The 20,648-nt window shown below is 37.1% G+C and overlaps 1 protein-coding gene across 33 annotated transcripts in view; it reads left to right on the top strand.

The window, feature by feature from the left end:
* The window catches only part of ZBTB20 (zinc finger and BTB domain containing 20), a 472,123-nt gene that overhangs the window by 141,238 nt on the left and 310,237 nt on the right, over positions 1-20,648 (top strand). For all 33 annotated transcript variants that reach the window (XR_013776325.1, XM_079321883.1, XM_079321873.1 and 30 more), the window contains one exon: positions 20,571-20,646. Coding sequence is in view for 16 of the 33 variants with exons in the window: in XM_079321883.1 (XP_079178009.1) it covers positions 20,593-20,646 (54 nt within the window). In the remaining 17 variants the exon portion in view is untranslated. The remainder of the gene's footprint in view (positions 1-20,570; positions 20,647-20,648) is intronic.

Below are 20,648 nucleotides of genomic sequence, written 5' to 3'. Positions count from 1 at the left end.
TTTCCTATTAGATCTTGAGATGCTTTGTGCTTTAAACACTCTACTGTGTCTAGTAAGCCTGAAATACTCATCATTTATATTAGCCTCCAAATGAAAAATGTTGAAGGGCAGTGCAAGCAAGATTCCTGGATGGCTGCATTTGACTGGCTAGTGTATACAAATTTGCAGGATGTGGGTGAGAATTGTGTATAACAATATTTGAGTTTTGTATTAAATAAGTATGTGGAATTTATTTTTTCTCGAGGGTGTGGAGACTTGGCCAAAACTGGGCTGGCATGGATGGCAAAAAAAAAAAAAAAAAAAAAAAGGAAAAGAAAAGAATTTGAGTATACGAGAATGACCTACTTAAAAAAATTAATTTGGAAAAAAAAGTAATGGCTTGTAGCTATGGGATAATGGAATTTGGGACACTTCATCATAATCTTGCTTTTAATTGACAACAGGCATGTTTGTTCTTGATTTGTAATCAACATCCATTGCTGCATGAAACACTCCACTTTTTATGATTCTGGTCAGAGAAAACAGTCCAGGATTCCAATCTCCAGGTCCAGGATTTTAGTTTAAATCCATTTGCATTGTATTCTGAGGGAAATTCACTCTGATTATTGAAAAACAAACCCCACCCAGTCTTCTTCTCCCTTAAAAAAATCCTCACTTTGTTTCTGAACATTGAAACTTCTTTCTGCTCAAAGGATGGCAAAGGATGGCTGGTGTATCTAGAGAACATTGTGTTAAAAATATTTGGTAAGGAATCCCTATTTCTGGGTGGAGCAAGGGATTGTTGTTTCTGATCTGACTCTGGGCATTATTGTGATAGAAATATTTTAATTGCCATAATGTATGGAATGTAAAAGTTGAAATGGAATGTTAACTGATTTCAGTGTTCTAATGGTAGATCAAATTCCTAAGTCTCCAATCTACTCTTTTAGAGTAGACTTATTTTACTCAGTAGCCATATTCTGAAGCTTCATAAAAGCATTCTGCTTTCAAGCCTTTACAAGGAACATTTTAATGATAAACCAATTGAAATTTCATTTTAACTAATTTTTAAACTGAGTTTGCTTACCCACAAATTTGTTATCATTTTCTCATTCTTCTTAATGAAAAAGGCATTTTATGTCTTAGTTTATCTATACATTCAGTCCATAAGCCTTTCCCTTAAAAGTTCTCAGTAGATTTGGTGAGATACTATATGCCTTGGGGAGCCTGAATGATTTATTAAAATCCCACCCTTCATCCCCTTCCAAATATGACAGTCAGAATTCAAAGTGAGAATAATTACAGCTGTGCAGTTACAGCAGTTCTGAAAGACAGGGTAATATGAAGACTCCAGAGGAAATGTTAACAATTCTAATAGTTTTTTGTAAAAGACAGAGAGACACTGTCAAACTAGAGGTTTAAACAAAGAATAGGTTAAAAAAACAAAAGAAAAAGACTTAAAGGCCATTAATGACTGGTAGAGCCATGGAACAGATGATAAGCAAGCAAAAACTTGTTGTCCAAAATACAGATATCTTGCTGGCAAAAAGAGACATGTCTGTTATTTGCCCAGTTACATAAGTCACAGAGGGACAGAGAAACGAAATTAATCTCTTTCAGTACCTCTCTCTGAAATACTAAATTAAGGTTAGTGGCTACATTTGACAAAGAAAAAGTGTTTCATCTGTGCTGCACATAGTGAACTATTTGTATGACTGCAGCATTTAGACAAGTTGAATAGTGTGCTATTGTCCATCATCTTTTTATTCTCTTTTTTTATCCTAATTTTGAATAATTCATAGGAAAAATGATCACTTCGTAATGCCACAAACTCACAGCAGGCAAAACTAATTTTACATGATATGAAAACAGATTTTATTTATTTAAGAGTAATATTTAAAGAAAACAACAACTTTTTTGACACCAGCTGCTGGGAAATAAATAGAATATTTTATGACAGAAAAAATCCAAATGCGTTAAAAGCTGTTCCTGAGAGATGGATTAAAAAGTAAAATATAGACATTGAGCAGATAAATTTAAACTTGGTGGTCACTGATGTAATTCTGTTCCTTTGGGGGAATGAAAGATAGTTTTCTGGTGAAAAAGAAAGAGAAAAACACTCAAAGAAGTGTAGAGTTGTGCTTCAGAACTTGTCTGAATAGCTGATCTCTGTTCTGGTGACTGGAGGCAACTTGGGTGACAACTCTTTAAGATCTTTTACATCCTCTAGACCAGATGGGTTTTTTTCCCCCTCATGTCTGTTGCGTGAGAAGCAATCCTAATTTTTTTTTTTTTTTTTCCCTCTAGTTTTTCCATATCTGACCTCAGCTCTTTAGCAGGAAGAAATTTGAACCTACAGCTTTTTTGCTGCTGGCTTTTTTTTTTTTTTTTTTTTCTTCTTTCCCTCTTTCTTGGAGTGGCTTTGATGAGTGCAGCAAGAAGGCAATCTGGAGGGATTCTTTATTTTTTCTTTATGAGACCCTGCCCAAGAGTAGAATGAGTGAGCTGGTCAATACCCAGTTTTGGTGTCTCAGGGTAGGGAGGAGGAGGTGGAGAGCAGGGGGAAAGTTGCACAGCGTTTTAGCACAAGAGCAGTTGGAACAAATGCCATCAGCAATATAAATGTTGTGTACTGCATTTTCATGTAAAATTGTTTAACTTAAAAACTCCTAGTGACAGAGGGAATGTAAATCTGAGGCTGAGAGCCTGAGTCCCTAGCAGAAGTTTATTATTATGCCTGATAACAGCTGAATTCCAGCCTTTTTGCATGCTATGAAACGGGGCAGTTCTGTCTATTATTGGCGCCGTGTGCAGCGCAATGCAGGGTTTGTCGGCAGTTCAGCTGTGAGCACCCATTTTCACGGGTTTATAACTCCACTGTTAAAAATTCACTCCAGGCTGGAACTTGGCACATGAGATGGAGTCTCTGCAAGTTATGCTGAAACTTAGGCTGTCCTCAGGCAGCTTCTTGACAGTGCTAAAAGACACAAGGGGTGTGTACGGCTTTCAAAAGACAAGAGAGAGCGAGGACAAACCCCACCATTTTGTGCCTTTGATTAAAAATTGGGTTGTTGGATTCCACCTTGCTTAGAAGGAGCACCCTGATGTCCCCTGGTGTTCTTGCACATGTCTTAAATTTGGAAAGAATTTTATTTAAATTTTTATTTAACGTACTTGTTCTCTTCTTCGTTATTTTTACATGGAGAAAAATGCATAAAAGGCTTTGTATGCATTTTCTTTAATGAGATTTAAATGCAGTGTTGTTTTGCTTTAAGGTTTAAACATTTAATATTTCATTTTTAGCTGTCATTAGTTAGTATTCTTATAGAGTTTGGGTGATTATAGCAAGCCCTAGGTATATGAAGTGTATTTTATTTAATGCTTCCAGTAGTATTTTCCAAGAGATGAATTTCCAGACTATAACACAGTTGTAACTGCTGAGTAGTTACCATGATGCAACCTTTGCTTTGACTCAGTAACCTAGTACAAGGCATGCTGTGATCTTGTGAAGACAGCAGGGTTTGGTGTATTTGTATAGTCTCATTTATTAAGGTAGTTGGAGGGTCAGCTCCTTTTTTTGAAGGGGCTTTCATTTTTCAAAGTGGTTGGGTGCTTTTATGGTGTTGTTATCTTGAAAGCAATGCCATAGGTATACTTTTGGTTTTGTAACTGGTCATGGTGATGAGGGAGCACCTTCAATGCTGCTGACCAGCAAGAATCCTTTAAAGAGAGGAAGTGAATGGTGGACCTAGGAAAATGAAACTTTTTTACATCACAATCAAAAGCATGAGCAAAAAGTTCCAAGAGCAAAGATCCATTTGGATCTTTACCAAAGGGCAAAAAAAAAAAAAAAAAAAATCTGTGGGTTAGAATTCAGTCTCTGATATTAGGAAAGATGGTGTTTGTCTTATTGTCACTAATAAATATAAAATATGTATCTGAAAAAAAAAGTGCTCATTCTTTGCAGACACAATTTTGGTTAGATTTTTTTTCAGCATTTGACCCATTAAGTATCTTATTCTTGGCTTATATCCATTGACTAAAGAGGAAGACTAGGAATTAAATTGGCTTAGTGAAACAAATTATCTTCTCTTACACAGTCATAAATAAGAAATAATCCTGAATTCTTGTACAAGTGTCAGTATTCTGGATTTACTCTAGTTTATATCTAAAATCAAAATTTGGCCAGTTATTGAAAATGAGTTTCAGTTTGTGTTGTGAAATAGGAGTTGGTTGGCATTGACCTCCTCTTGCTGAGGTCATCTGATCTGTCTGCCAAAATCCACGTTGCAAAAAAATTTCCATGATATTATCCGTAGTATGCACCATTCCTGAAGAATGACTCTTGTGCCTAACCTTGATTATCTCTGGAGAAAACTGTTAAATACAGTCTTCTGGGATTTGATACCAAATATTTAAACTTCTTACTGCATTGGAAATAGAAAATCCATGTAATGAATTGTAACTAGCAATAAATCTGAGAGGCATCTTCTGGAAGTAACTTTTTGCTAAACTTTATCTGTATTCAGACACTGTTGGCAGAGCAGGTGAAAGGGCTTGAGGTCAAGGAGGTGCATAAGTGATAGAGTTCTGTGGGATCAGTCTTTGAGGTCTCAGTCTAAAAAGCATCATTAACTCAGTGTTACCTTTCAGTGCCTTTCTAAAATCTTCATTTTAGACGAGAGGCCTGCGTGCAGAATTTAAGAGGCTTATTTTCTTATACAGAAATAATGCTGCTAAGCTGCTAGAAATCTCAGCAGCTTAATATAAATGTTCAAATAAAAAAGTTAGTATTTCAACTGTATAACCTTCAAATATAATTAATAATGAAATCCTAAGCAGGAGCCTAGGGAAAGCATTAGGATTCTTTCTATTTGTGGAATAGGTGCAGGTCTCTAGTGTGCAGTTGAAAATAGGGACTAAATATGAGCTGATGATTTGGAAATCACTCATGTGTGCTGCTGAATGCAGTCACAGTTGGGATGTAAAGTAGAGCACAGGAGAAAATGAAAACAGAGGGACCTGAGCTACTAACTTCACGCTCAGATAAAATACTGAGCTTGTATACTAGATTGCAATATTCAGATACTTTTTAAAAATTTCATTTGGCCTGAGGATTAAATTAATGTTATCCTGCTAGTGCAGGAGGTAGTATATTATTTTTTTCTTCATTCTTTTGCGAGTGCTACCCAAATTATTGTTATGGAGCATAATTACAGGAAACAAAAATCACCATAAGAGGGTCTGTCACGACTACCTGTGTGATGAGCCTGTTAAGATTTGTAGCACAGCAAGATGCTTTTCAGAAACACTGCTTCCCAGAAAAAGATAATCTTGAGTGCAAATCCACAGGTGGTGGTTGTGTTCTGACTCAGGAAAGAAGAAAAGAAACTCTTCAGGTAGTGAAAGGTATTCTCCAGTGAAATGCATTGCTCTCTCTGTGCTTACACTTTTCACCTGTGCACCACTTCCATGCCTGAGGGTTGCATGGAAGGCCAGCAGTTTCTTCTGTGATGAAGTGCTTAGCAGGGTGCAAGCAGGAGCTATGGGATTATGTGTCAGAATTTTGGTCTCAGTAGTGAAATAAGCAGAGAGGAAAACTGTGTGCAGATACTTCAGTCATAAGGGATGACCACACAGTACTCTTCCAGAGTGCAAGTGAAAAAGGTAGAAGCCCTGAAAAGGACTGGTTCTTTCTTTTTAATTTCCAGTTCTTTAGGCATCTTGAAGCACATGGTGTAGGTTTGATTAAGGTATAAATGTGTTGTCAGGTTGGGGTTTGCAACAGTACAATCCTTTGAGTCACATGATTAGGAAGGAAAAGAAATATGGAAGTGGAAAGTGAAGTTTGGTGCACACAGTAGTCAGCATTCACACATCACTGTCACACTGTGTGACCTGCAGTTATTTCCTAGGTAGGTATCAGTTGCCATTTTACTGACAGCTTCTGAAAAAGTGGTGGTATTGACTAATGGAGCAATCATACTTCTTGTCAGAGAAAAAGAATTGTTTTTAGACTTGTCTTTTATAAAAACACTCTGAAATGGTTGTTGATGCCTAAAAGAGGCAACACAGAAGTCAAACTGTTATTTCACATAACCTATTTTTTCAACAGAAATAAGCAAAAAAATCTCATAAAATGTGGAAAGGACACTACAGATTCACTCCCAGTGTACTCTTTTAGATCCCCACTCAAAACCTGGTAGCTTCCAAGGCTGTGTTTCAATCCTGGGGCACCTCCTCTCGTGCATACCATGTTGTATTCTCCCCTGTCCATTCTCTTACCACAGCTACATCATTCCTCCTGCACTGCTCAGCTGCAGTTGCTCTTTGATGCAGGTAGCCTAGGTTTTTATGACCATCTCTGATGTTTATAAAACAATCTCTTGTCTATGCTGCCTTTTCCATGGAAAAAATTATTTGCTGATTGAGCAAATATCCAGCCTGTTGCTAACCAATTCATTAATGCTTTCAAATTATAGGGAATCCTTCTCCCACCTCAAGCAATTAAAGTACATACTAACGAATTGCTGTTTAACAACTTCAGATTCTTTATGGATTCTTGAAGTGACTTATTCAACCTTTCCCTTGTGATGGTCACATCTGAATGTGCCTTGCACTATTGGCACAGTTACATGTTTTCTGAAGCCAGATGCAGACTGGTTTCAAGTTGCAGGAAGAGGAATAATGTAGAAATTAACTTTTCCCCTTACTTTAGAATCAGAAGGATATTCTGGATATCTTAAGGCATTAGTAGTTAAAGTTACTAGGTAGCCAAAATATTCCTCTAATAACATATTTTTAATGTATAATTATGTTTCTTGGTGATATATAATGTATGTTCCACCTCAAGAATGTAATGAGAAGACTTCAGGACTGCTGAAGATTGTAGTAGAGGAGAATACACTTCCAGTAGTTTTCTAGAAACAGTTAGTTAGCTAGCATTGGAACTTAGATTTTCTATGGATTAGTGTTATGGTTGATTGACTTCTTGACTAAGAAGGTGTGACCTCTCACTGAAGTATTTCCTGGGTTTTGAGGTATTTATAAATACAATTCTATGGTGCTTAAAGTATGAACTTGTACTGTTGGTTCTTATACTGTTGTGTGTGTGGGGGAAATTAATAGTGTCTCGCTCTACCTTTACTTATTTTCTCATTTTTAAAAAAATATTAAATTTATAGGAATCAGCCTTTCTATTCAGGGTGATAACCCTCTAGCAAATGTGGTTGAAATTGGTAAATGAGGAGTATTAGTGAGAGGATGTATTCAGGCAACACAATTCTAGCCTTCAGGAAACCAAGAGAAAAAGCCAGTGTTCAGAGACAGGATATCTTTAGTTATTCCAGGCTCAGCCAATGATTTGCTCTATGACCTTTGGCAAACCACTTGTCTCTTTATGCAGTAAGAAAATACTGATTGATTGAATTGATCTCTGCGTGGGATGAGGGTAATTTTCAGATTCCTGACTGAGGATCTCAGGGTTCTTTATTGCCAAATACTGAGAAGGTAGAAGGTAGTGGTAAACAGGCTGTCAATGTTTTCTGAAGATATGCTGTCATTCTCCTTGATAATGATTCATACTGCAAGATTTAGGCAGGTTCTGCTGTTTGAATAATGCAGGTGAAAATGTTTTTCTGATTCAAGGGCAGTTTGGATATGGACTATGCAGCTCTGAAAAAGGAGACCTAAGATCATTAGCGAGATTGATAGATTTACCTGAACACTACATTCCCATTAATAAAATATCCAGAAAATTAGGAGAGATTTGTTTAACTCTTCCTGTACTGTCTGTGACTTACTGGAATTTGCCCTAAGAGAAACAGATTACTTAAGTTTACTTGCTTGGGGTGTTTTTTTGGTCATACACTGGCAAATTAGTGAAAAGTAAAGCATGGAGGCTTTTTCAATTCCTGCCACCTGTCTGTAATGTATGCTGGTGCCAGTCCCTCCTTTCTTTTCTTATTTATCATGGGATGCAACGTGTGAGCCATGCAGTGAGAAGCTGGGTGTTGGCATCAGTTATAGCAAACAAGTATTTAGAAGAATTGGTAAGTCAAGCCAGCTTCAAGCTTATAAGCAAACCTTTACTAGACTGGCATTCATTAACAATAGGTATAGCAAATAGTTCTTAATCATTATTAGCTATTACCACTGCATATTCAAACAGTTGGTTCTTAACAATCCCATATTTTTCCAAGCATTGCTTAAGAACTTGCATCTAGAAAATTAACAAACAGTATTTTGACCAGCTGGAAGAATAAAAATCACTCTGTTTCTTGACACTTTCAAGCTTAATATTAGATATAATCATCCAGTGTTCTGCACCCACCAAACCAGAAGTTTTCCACAATAGTTTCCAACAAAATGATATCATGGCATTCAAACTACATTGGAACTGGATAAGAGAAAAGAAAAATAAGGATTACTTAAAATAAAAAAAGAGTAAAGGAAACTATGACAGCATTATACTTGTTATCTGAACTGTGTGAATGTTAAGTTTTCTTTTATAAGCCATATCTGATAAAATGAAAACATGAAGTTTGCATAAAACATGACAAAATTTGGGATTGCTACAAGTCTTGTCCCTCAGAGATGCCTGCAATTTTATGAAAAGAAAAGAACACCTGCATTTCTTTTATATATGTGTATGTATATCTGTGTATAAACAAAAACTTCCAAAGCAAAGTGCAGAAGTTTCTTTTCAATCTTCTTCTTTGCCCGACCCTACTTTACTTAGTCCTTTCAGACCCTTCTTTATAGAAAACAAAAAAAGGCACAGATTTCAATTTTTTGGGTTGCAAACTGTCTTTAAAAATCCCTTCTACCTCAATGCTTCTGGCTTTCAAACAATTGCCGTTTTACCTAAAAGGGCAACATGTTTATAGATTGTATATGAAGTCACTTTCAAGAGTAATGCATTTCCTGAACATTTCTATTTTTAGCACAGTGATTGCACAAAGCTAAGAACCCTTCCTAATTGAAACTGTACTTTAAGAACTTAAATATAGGGTTCTTTATTTTTTCCTGATATGGACACATCTTAGTGAGGGAAACATCTTAGGAAATGGGAGACAGTTCTCCTCTTATTCATAGATGTGAGGCTTCTCTCTGCTCCAGGCTGTAGTTTTATATTGTGTAGTTTTCTATTCAGGAACTAACTGGGGTTGCTTCCAATGCAGAGTTAAATCTTGAATATGCCTTTAGCTGGTTTTGCAGTGGATTTGTTGTTTTTTATTTGTGGGGCATTTGTATGGGGTGGTGCTGGTAAAGTTGTTTTCATATTAAGTTTAGGAACTGCAAATAAGGTGAGCCAGAGCAGTGTGACTGATGAGAGCAGTGTGACTGATGAGTTTTCTGCAGAACATCAGCAAGGGTCTCACCAATGGTATGTGGATTGTCATCCTGCTTTCAGAGAAATGGTGGTAATGCATGACTCTTCAGAAATCCTACAAATAGCAGTCTGGAACATTTCATTAGGATTTTAAGAACAAGGGGATATAGATTTATTAGGCTAATATGTGTAAATGGCCTTGGTATCATCTTATGTAAGATGGAATTTTCTCCCTGAACAGCTAGGAAATAATTATGTACACATTTACTGTGTAGTAGTCTTTCTTTTGGACTTAATGTGGCTTAGAACTAAGAAAAATACAACTTTTCTCCTGTAATTCACATTAGAGATAATTTTATTTGTTTCTCTGAACATCAGGGCCCTACTGTACTGGTTATTTATTGCAGTATATTTAATGCAGACTTCCAGTCAATGAGGACAGAAAGGAGTTTGGTGACTACATAAAACCCTAAGCTGGTTTCAGTTACAGCTCAGGAAATGGAAAGTTTCTTTCTTGCCCAAATATGAGGCTCAGTCAGTTAGAAAATACAGAGACATTAATGTCATAGGGCATTGTTAAAGAGTAAAAACTTCAGCTAAAAGAGAGAAATGCATGAAGGAGAGTTTGTGTCAGATGGCTACAGCAGAAGATCTGGCAGCTGGACTTCAGTGTTCTGCTCCAGCATCTCCAGATCTGCTGGGGGAATAATGTATCTGTTGTTGGCATCAATGAATTTCCTAATGGAAAAAAAAAGTGTGTTTCTAAAGCATTTTGAGATTCAAGGAGGAAAGGCTGAATTTGCTTGGAAATTTTCGCCCTGTACCAACTGATTATGGGGACATGATTATTAAAACCAAACCTCCATTCACTTGACATTAAATAATATGGTATTTTACACTATAGTCTCTATTAGTGCACACAGATGCACAGTGAGAGTTTATAGGTACATGTGATTCCTAGAATGTTGTTCTTTTTATTGTAAACTATTGCCCTAAATTTTGGCTTCTTATCACATTTCATTCTTTTGCTTGCTTACATTAGAAAAAATAGCCAGCAGTCTTTAAAAAGGTAGCACAGAGTGGAATGGCAGTTGGTGTTTTGTATCCTGGCAGGCTTCATGTATTTCACAAGTGCTTTTACTGGAAGGTACAGGTTCAAATTTTGTTCCATATGCATTGTTTAATGGGGCAGGGGGGGCAGCAGAGCATGAGATGGTGCTGCTCTGCATTAATTCAGGAAGAGTTCCTAGCACATGCAGAGAAACTAAGCAGTTCCTCCCTGATAGACCCACTTCCTTTTTATAGTTATTTGTACAGAAACTGCTTGAAGAGTGCTGAGATCTTTCTGTGGGAGGTGCAGAGGAGGGAAAAAGAAGAGTTTTAGCTCTTCCATACAAATTACAGGTGGGCTCATCTTTGGTAAATGTGGTAAAAGAAGATGCATCTCAGCTATGACAACAAAGTTCCTAAAAGATCTATCCTTTTTCATTCTTTCAAGGTATATTGAAAAAATAAAAAATTTAGTTGTATAATATGTAAATGATCCTTTTTTATTTATGACTATTATTTTCACTGTCTCAGCAATTGGGCCAGAAATATTTTTCTGGGCTCCGTTGCAACATAAAGGCATTAGATCAAGAATGTTCCAAAATTCAGATTGGCTGGTATTTGCTTATATCACTATGACTGAATGTTACCAGTTTTAAAATGCTTTTTTTGTTGTTCAGGAAATTTTAAAACAGCTTTGATTTCAAACATGAAACTTGGCAAGTGACTGGTCCATAATGTGTTCTAATCACTTCTGGTATTTTGGAAAAGACTTGAAAAAGATTGAAGTTGTTATTTTATTAGAAATTTAGTTACCATTTGCATATCTGAACTTCTTGTCTTCTTTACCTGGAATACAATTAGCATATGGTCTTGTAGACTTTGCCCAGTGTTAGTGTTGACACGATGGAACTTAATTTTGTGGGTTTTTGTGCATGGGTTTTGGTTAGAATTTTTTATTTGCTAAAACTATATAATTGCTAAATTTATAATAATTTATATAAATTGCTAAAATTATATACCAATTTTAATTCCGTAGTTTAGTTGACCACCAGGAAGATGCATTTGATCTCATCTGTTTAAACATAGGTTATGGAACAAGTTGAATACCCAACCTTTTTGTTTTTCCTAATAATAACATTCTGTTGTATGTTAGGTGTTGGTTTTGTGTAGGGCAAAAGGAGGCAGAGTGAATTTTAGTCTTGGAAGTTCAAGCAATTCAGTTGTTGCAGAAGCCCCACGAACCTGATCTCATACCATGTGCTCCTCATCTTAAGTATCTGAAACAAAGATAAATATTACATAGATTCAAGAGTGTGCATTCCATATCTCAAGTTTCCTGAAATAACTACAAATATAATTTGTATTTGACCAGGCTGACAGGATGGTGAGGTCTCTGAATCCAGTCCTGCAATGTATTCAGATACACTTTGTCTTCAGAAAATAGTAGCTATTCTTTTTAAAAATCCATTTTAAACTTATCTAGTCATTATGCTGTTGCTTTATTACCTAGATTTTGCAGGATGTGGCTGACAGTAAAAAAAATCTTTTTCTTGGTTTTACTAATATTGAAAATAAATGGAAGATTGTTTTCTCCTTTTTTTTCTTCCAGATATTATTTCCTGTCCTGACATTGATCAGTTCAAATCATTGCTGATATATTCCCTTATTTTTTTCTGCATTGTTTCTGGGGAAAAAATTGCAATAGAGCTTTGCCAAATCACAATGCAGGAACTGAACTTCCCTGAACTTTTATGTAGTTCCAGCTGAGTTTAAATTTCTCTTTTTGTAGGACAATGTCTAACTCAACAAGAAGTACATATATGGACTTCATTGGGGGGTATTTGAGAGCTTGCATCAATGTTGCATTAAAAGTTTAAGCAGCAGACTTGCAGTACAGTCCAAAGGTTTCAAAGTCCTCTGGTATTAAATTTGCAAAGATTTCTGACATGAATGAAATTGGAGGCGTTGGTAGCATTGTCCCTGTAATATTGAATGTCAATAGCCTGTACAATAAGGTATTCAGTATCCTCCTTGAGCTTAATATGGCAGTTACATAAACTGAAATAATGTGAAGCTTCTGGGCAAAACACTGTGCAACATGGAGCAGGTTTTGGGCTTCAGGTTAATAGCCTTCTGGCAAAAGCACAAACAATGTGCTGAAGTAGAAGACTGCATTGATTTGTGCTTCTGCATAAGGTGGAATAAAATCTGTCCATGTGTAATCTGAAAGAGTCCTGATACCACTTGCAATGCACCTGCTTATATGAAGTCCAAACTTAGCCTGTGTCCTGACTTTGCTTTTTATTAATTTTATTTACTCTTAAAAGATAGCATGCCCCTTCTTACACATCAGAATCCCAAGTTCCTCCCAAGATAGGCCTGTGGAGATAAGGCTTCTGCTTAAGGGGGCATAACAGTGATGGACCTACTGTCCATCTGAAGTTTGTCAGAGTCACAGAAGCCATACTTGCCCTTGCTGCTCCAGAGACCTGAAGTGGATATTGCCACCTCTGATTTTTTCCACTTCTCTGACACAAGACCCAGAAATTCCTGCCTCTCTACTAATAGAATTCCCTCACTATCTCTTTTTCCTGTGAAGGAAGTGTCACACCTTCATCTCATTCCCTTCTGTGGCTGCAGCAAGAAGGAAAAAGGGAAGCTTTGCAGTGTGGACAAGGCAGATTCTCACACTGAAGACAGAGGGAAGCAGGTGCTGGTCAGGGAGAGCAGATGGGCTTGGGCTGCTGTGCGAGGGTAGAAGAAATACTGGAGATCTTGGGAAAAGGTCAAAGGTCCCAAAACCATAGATGATGGAATGCATAGGTGATTTGAGATTGCCAGGTATGGTCTCCTGATGTCACGTGTCAAGACAATGACCATGAGCAATAAGTCAAGAAGAAGAGTTGTGACAACTTTCCTTAATTTCTTACAGTCAAAGACGTGGAGCTTTCACTCACTCAGTTTTGCTGTCTGAAGACAAAGAGCATTAAAAATTATTTTGGCCTTATTCTTGAAGTGGCACCAGTAAGCAGAGGCTGTGGTGCTGGAGGTGTGTTTTCCACATAAGGAAAGAGAAAGAGGCAGGATATAGTGAAATTCACATCCTGCAGATATTGATGGGTTTATCCTGGAAATACTCAACTGCTGTGTTTGATTGCTCAACACTTAGGGGTATCTAGACTTGCAAGCAGAGGTTTATCAATTTGACCTTCTCTGCCATATGTCCCATGAAATTTATGTATATTGCCCTGGGGATTTTCATTTTGCCTAAGTACCTTACCTTTCATCCAGGATCTTGCCCTTTCACAGGTAAGGGTCAGGCTGAATTTTTTTGGAGCAGATCTGTGAAGGAAGTGGAGAGGTAGTACCCATTAAACTTTGAGTGTACACAGTGTCTCTGTGGGGACAATGTCATGTCCTGTACCAGAAATCAGCAACAAAATGGTTTTAGCTGTTCAGGGCAGTTGAAATTCAGGAACTACAATTAAAAGAGTACCCTGTTTCCAAAAAAAACAATTTAAGGACGTCATATGTGATGTCTAAACTTTAAAATTGTAATCTTTAGTACTGATATTCTAAGAAAATAGGCCAGATGATTGTCCTTTACCACAGTGACTGAAATATTTTACTTTGTTGTTTTTTTCCAAGGGAGCCAATTTCACAACTAGACCGTACTTAGTGCATTATTACATGATGAAGTCAAGCAAGCACAGTGAAAACCTTCTATTTCTGAGTTTGAAACAAAATTCTGTATTGATTTTTGATAACTATTTTTACATTGTAAGATATATTAAATGCTACATTGTTCTAGCTCATGCACATCTTCATCATTTGAATCTTACAATTTTGATACCTTTCACATTTGATAAATTTCTTTTTTTATGACTCATCTGTTTTGAATGCTTTCAATATTTACATTCTTTTTCTCATCCTTAATGAATCTATATAGTGATAATAATCCTATCACCTCTTGCTCAGCATCAGAGTAGATTCTTCTTTCTATTCTTTTGTAATACCATTGATTAATAACTCATTGCTTCCTATCTGTCAGACAGCTTTTATCCACCTTATTGTAACAGTATTCAGACCATAATTCTCCAGTGCCTCTATGAGCTTCCTGTGTAGTACTGTGTCAAAGGCCTTGCTAAAATCCAAACAAATTATATCCACCACGTTTCCTTTATCCACCCAGTTTGTCACTGCACTGAAATACCATCACAATGAAACATTTATTGATGTAAGTTTCTCTGTTAAACCAGAATAAATGTGAAGGTTCTGCTGTGATTATGTGATAGAGCCTGCTTCTTAACAGGTATTATCATTTTATGCACTGAAGATAATATGAGCTATGGGAGATGATACCATTCAGCAGGAGCAGTGAGGCTGTGAAGATCAAAGCATTATGAACCTTGAAAAGAAGTGGGAGAAGCTTATATGCTACAATAGCTTGTAAAGGGCACAAGTAAAGTCTTCAAGCTGTATTCCAAGAGATGCTCAGTGAATATCAGCCTCAGAGCTGCTTCACAAAAAAAACTGTATCTTTAGAGGAAGAATTGTTTGGGCAAGGCCTCGTGAAAGCTGCATGCTGTCACTGTTCCTGTTCCTTGGGAACATAAACAGGATCTAGGGACAGCTTGTGCAAGAAAACAGTTGGAATAAGGAATATCATGGTTTTCAGCAGCCAACTTGATTACCATCATCGCCCCTGCGTAGGAGGAAAGTTTCAAGAGGTATTTAGAAGGATGCTGGGTCCCACCTAACTATAACAGAACTACCCATTAAACTCCTACTAAACATTAGGAGTCTGGGTCAGATGCTAAGTGCAGTTATAAAGACCAGCTCTTCTGTGGGTTGAGAAGTTCAGCTTCTCATGTGCTTTCACAGCTGGGCTTCTCAAGTGCTTGTTTCTTACTCTGTTAGCTGTAGCAATAAATGAGGGGAGTGGACTGTGCTGCTGAGAGATCCAACATGTTTTACAGGTTTGAGGGCCCTTGTGGTGAAATTGCATCCAGTACCTGTTTCCAAGTGACCATTGGAGTGGATTATGCATTGCAGCTTTTACACAGTTGATTGTCTCTAACTTTCTGAAACTGAGATTTCAAGGAGTGGTAGTCTTCACCCAAAGGCAGGTTTTATCATACCTGAACAAAAATAGTTTAAATGCTATTAGGGGATGTGGGGTGTATGTGGATTGTAGCCAAAAATATACCTTTTTCCTGATTGAAATGCTTTTCTAGCTGAATCAGCTATGATTTGGAAATTAAAATTTCTAATGGATGTTATTTTCACTGGGCAAGTAAACTCAAAGCATGAATGCCATGAGGAAGACAGAATCTCTTTGGGCACTCATCTTTGCAGTGAACGAATAGCAGATGGATATTTACCATTTCAACAAAGAAACCTTCAGTCTCCTGTTGTCCATTCCTGCAGTGGGAGGAACTCTTGATCACAGTGCGATGCTGTAGGTTGTCCTTTGCTCCCATTCTGCCAAATTACAAAGCCCCCCAGGTTTCTCCTGTTTTCACAGCAGCCCTGTGACTCTGGTTTGAGCCACAAAAGGCTATGAGTTTGAAGGCAGAAGTGGAAATAACCTAAATTCCTGCATATTTTGGAAAGTGTAGTAAGAGCTCCAATTCAAACTTTTGGGAGGATTTTTCAAGCACTGGCTTTTTTTTTTTTTTTTTTTTAAATTCTGTCCACTCAGGACAAGGGACAGGTGACAAAAATAAAGCTATTTATAGAGAACTAATACCAACTAAAGTGCATTCACCTATAAAAAGCAGCAAAGTTGTGCTATATCTGTGTTAATAGGATTTGTTCTTTTGTTTAACAAGTTTACCTAAACAGAGCATTGTGCTGGTGTGTCTATACTGGTTCCAATTTCAGAGTTGGTATTTTTGTTGGTAGATAAGGAGCCTGTTCTGTTGGCTTTCCTTTTTACTTTCTGTGACACAACTATCCTGGGCCCTATCCTAAATAATTATTTAGATTCTGAAGTTGGATTGAGGTCTCTTATCTGGCCCATGAGTATTTTTGAATATTTTCTTGAAGGTAAAGGGCTTGGTTTTTTGTTTGTGTGTGTCTATTTATCATCCAGTGCCCTCCCTTTCCCTCATTCCCTGATTGTTGAAGACAAGTTCCTTAATATTATCAGTGAGTTTTTTTTCTTTAAGCAAGGACATCAGTGTTTTACCTTCTTTGAAGGTAAAACAAGTTACTCGTGGCTGTGGCTTCATCGTTGATTTCCAGGTCAAGAAGTGAGCTTGAAAAAGATCAGTTGACTGAGGTTTTAATTTCTATATCTAGAAATTTCTAAAGATATCAAAAACTTACACTATATTCTCCTCTAGTCTTCCTTCTCCTCATAATTGATCAGCTATGGGTGACTCTGACTGACCCGCTCCAGCTGACTTAAGGTACTCAAGGAAAAATCAAAGCCTTACAGATATGGAACTTCTTTATTGCTAAGGGTTTGCAGAAGACTGACATCTTCTGAAATGTTTGCTGATAACAAATTACATTCTTTTTCCTTCTCTTTAATTTTTAGATTAAATGAATGTGATTTTTATTGAAGAATGGAAATTAGACCATAACCATGAGTCAGGCAAAGTAGAGTCAGGAGCCCGTGCAAGTCGTGGAATATTGCTAATGAACTTCAGTCATTGTAGAGTTGGTAGCTTTCCTCTCACAGTTTTCAGACTCTACATAAGCTTTATAGCAAGAAGGAATTGTGGGAAAGAAAAGTGAAGCCTGTTTACTTTCTGATATTTGTTTTTAAAGCCTTTACTAAGAGATAACACTCGCTCTGTTGTTAACACTTTACTCATGTGGCTCATTCCTTACCTGCCTTTCTCCTCATTCTTGCAGTTCCAGCTCTTGGGCTTCTCTCAAGCAGAAGTTCATTGACTGTTCTTGAACCATGTCTCTTTCTTTCCACAAGGGGATTAGGACTCCCCTTTCACTCAACAATCATGATCTTCTGCACCTCGAGTGTTAAGCATCCTCACCTGTGCATAGGAAGGCAAGCTCTTACAGAGAGCTTTTTACAAGGCTCCATTTCTTGTATTAGAAGAATCACAGTGTGTGCTAATTTATGCCTGACTTGAGGAGAGGGACCACTTTATCTGTCCCCTTGGGCTAACTTATGCAGTAATGCCAAATGTTGTGCTCCCTCCTTTCCCTTTCCAATCAGAAGAATGTGGATAAAGCACAAAAGACTTCAAGTTAAAACTGCTAGGAAGATGCACTGAGGAGCAGTTGCTAGGATTGTGCCCAGCATGGGAAGGAGGTGCTCTGCCTTTGTTCTTTGACAGGAGAGGGCCATGTGTTTCCTTGTTCTCTACAAGAAAATGCTGTGAAGTTACAACCTTCAGTGCTCTAGGCACCGACTTCGTCGAGTTATCTTCTAAAATGAACAAAGCAGCTAATAGTTGCTAAAAGGTTATTTATTGCAGAAGCACATCAGACTCAAAAAAGGCACAGTCACAGACATCAAAGTCCATGCTAAGTTTTACTGTAGAGTCCCAAACAGAAGCAGAAGCTGTTCCCGGAGGTCCTGGTGGGGCCGATGTTGCTGCGGCAGCTCCTATCTTCTTCTCAGGTGCTGATGGCGAACAGAAGCAAAAAAAGCAATGGCAGAAAAGCAGAAAAGGCACTAACTCTTCCCAATACCAACTATTGTATAGAATCTTTCCAACAAGCTCAGACCACCACTTCTTAACCTATGAGAGTTCTATTTTCTTAACATGCTAGGTTACCTATAGACTATGCATACAACCTATCTTGTTCTATCTAAAAAATGTAATCAATATTCTTACTGTAGCTCTTATGTCCAAGTACTGTCTATAGCCACGGTCCTGGAGCCTCTACTGAAAATATTAATATGCTTTTCAACCTTCACTAGAACTCGCACTTCTACTTTGGTATCTAAACCTTTTACTTACTGAAAGCATTAGAGCTCATACTAAAACTTACTGACTTACTTACTTACCCTAAAACTAAAACTTACACTTAACTTATACTTTATGTGTGAGTGGTTTAATATACTTAAATCCATCCAAAGGCTTTAATTCAATCACTGCACTCTAATTCCTCCCTGAAGGATTCAGAGAATCCCCCGACTCACTGACTCCAACAAAATGCGGATTCTGGACAAAATTCGCTGTGGTGAAGTCTGTGCACCAATTTATTCCTATTTAGGTCATTGGAATAGGGCTTCAGTGGTGCAGTCTCTATGCTGGCTCTCTACACAGGGATACATTTCACCCTCAGTGAATGCTCTTTGTCTTCAGAGTTGAGGTCAGTTTTTCACTGCATTCATTAGAAGAAATAGCTTTGGATTTTAAGAACTGCTGCCCCTCTCCTTCCCTGCCAGCAAGCCAGCATTACTGTCCTGAAGATGTTAGAAAAGAGGTAAATCTGGAATGGAAAGAAAGTGAGAGAAATGGAAGTTGAGAGGCTGAAACTGTTATCACTTAGGTGGCAGGTGTGCTGTTGCCGGCTGCTGATGGACTTAGCAATTTTTTGCCTGGATTTCTTCACTTTTTTTTTGTCTACCTTATTAGATGTCAATCAGGAGAAAGTAGGAAAGTTGTTTGATATAGGGTTGTCTAAAGGAAGAGGAACATGTGTGTCAGATGGTTCCTTCAGGAAAAATTTCATCCAAGCCTATAAATGTTATCTTGTGGCAGCATCATCCTAGTGCCCCTATCAGAGGGCTCTTGTTCATTCAAATGCTCAAGAATTGTTTCTGATTCTTCCTGTGCTGTCCCCTTCCATGCTTACTGCTTTGCCTCCTGCTCTTCAATACCTCTGACCTTGACAGAGTGGAAAACTTAAACCTTCAAATAAGTTTGTGAGCTCATTTTTGTTTGTGGTATTGGTGTGTGTATAATTATGTTTGTGTGACAGTATATTGTCTGATACGGTGTGTTTTATTTTAAACGTCCAAGAGGATGGATTGAGAAGTCTCATATAACACTGATGTCTGAGGAATTAGATTTTTACTTATGGGAGAACAAAGTAAAATTACACTTTGGAATTGCTCCCAGCCTGTGGTACATTTAAAAACAGTATTAGATTTGCATCCAGGATTTATTTGACCGTCTCTGTGAATGTGCTGCTAGTGAGGAGAACAGCTTTGATTTTGAATGGGGTAAATTAGGCAAGTTTTCTGTCACCTTTTAAAAATAAAATTTAATGAAGTTTTGATTTGTTCCTTTAATGAGTCATTGGTACATTGTATGTGTCTTTGTATATTGCTGTATGTTTTTTTATTACTAGGCCAAATCCTGACAAGTTATTGCAAAATTGTTTTAATTTATTATTAATATTTTTTTGTTTTTCTAATTTCTCCTGGTTTCGGAGCCTTTATAATTAGATATAATTAAAACCACAGGTTTTAAACTCTGGTCTAACATTTAAATTCATATTTATGGTACAACCCCTGGAGTTTTATTGTCATTACAACTATTTCAACTCCATTTTGGAAAAAAAAAATTTGCATCTGTTCAAATGCTGTGTCTACATCTACCACTTCTTAATCATCTGTTTTGCACAGTAATGTGACATTTATTTTACACGATAAGAAACCATGCAGTTTTATAGAAGAGCTATTTCATATCCCTTAACAAAAGGTTGCAAGGGACCTTTTGCCTTATAAACTTTAAAAACAGCTTTCCTCCTTTTGAACTTGTCTTTCTTTGCTGTTCCATGCAACAGTCTGAAAGTGCTGCGTGCTGTAGAACGAATTTGTAAAAAATGTTGTTGGCTGGCATTATGTAAAACCATATTTTCCCTTTTGGTGCGTATGTTCTGGTCCTAGCAATGTCCTTGTTTTGCTGAAATTAACATTTTTATCCTCACAGTCATTGGTATGTGGTGGTGTTTTTCTGTCTTTTTTAATTGTGGTTTTGTTTTTTTTAATTAGTATAAGGTTGATTGTTAAAATTAAGTGTCAGAAGGCTTGTTTCCAAATTATTCAGAGATCTTTTGCTGAAGAAATACATTTTGCTACTCTCAATTGCCTTTTTCCCTTTTTCTTTCATTGCAAACTACTCTGGGAAGAGCTTCTTTTAACAAAAAAAAAAGGCTACGCTTGACTGATAATGCATTGCTTTGGATGGTGAAACATTATGAAAGTTTAATTTTTAATTAAATCTGAAATACCAATTATAACTGAAAGAGATTTTAACCTGTTTCTTTTCAGACTGCCTGAAGTTACATTGTAGATGCTGAAATCACTGCACCTTAAAAACAAAAAGATTAAGCCACACTGCATTCCTGT

Source organism: Erithacus rubecula (assembly GCF_903797595.1).
Source record: "Erithacus rubecula genome assembly, chromosome: 1".
In the NCBI taxonomy this organism is placed as follows: Eukaryota; Metazoa; Chordata; class Aves; order Passeriformes; family Muscicapidae; genus Erithacus; species Erithacus rubecula.
Note: the sequence above shows the minus strand (reverse complement) of the source record. Positions and strands in the feature narration are given on the sequence as shown.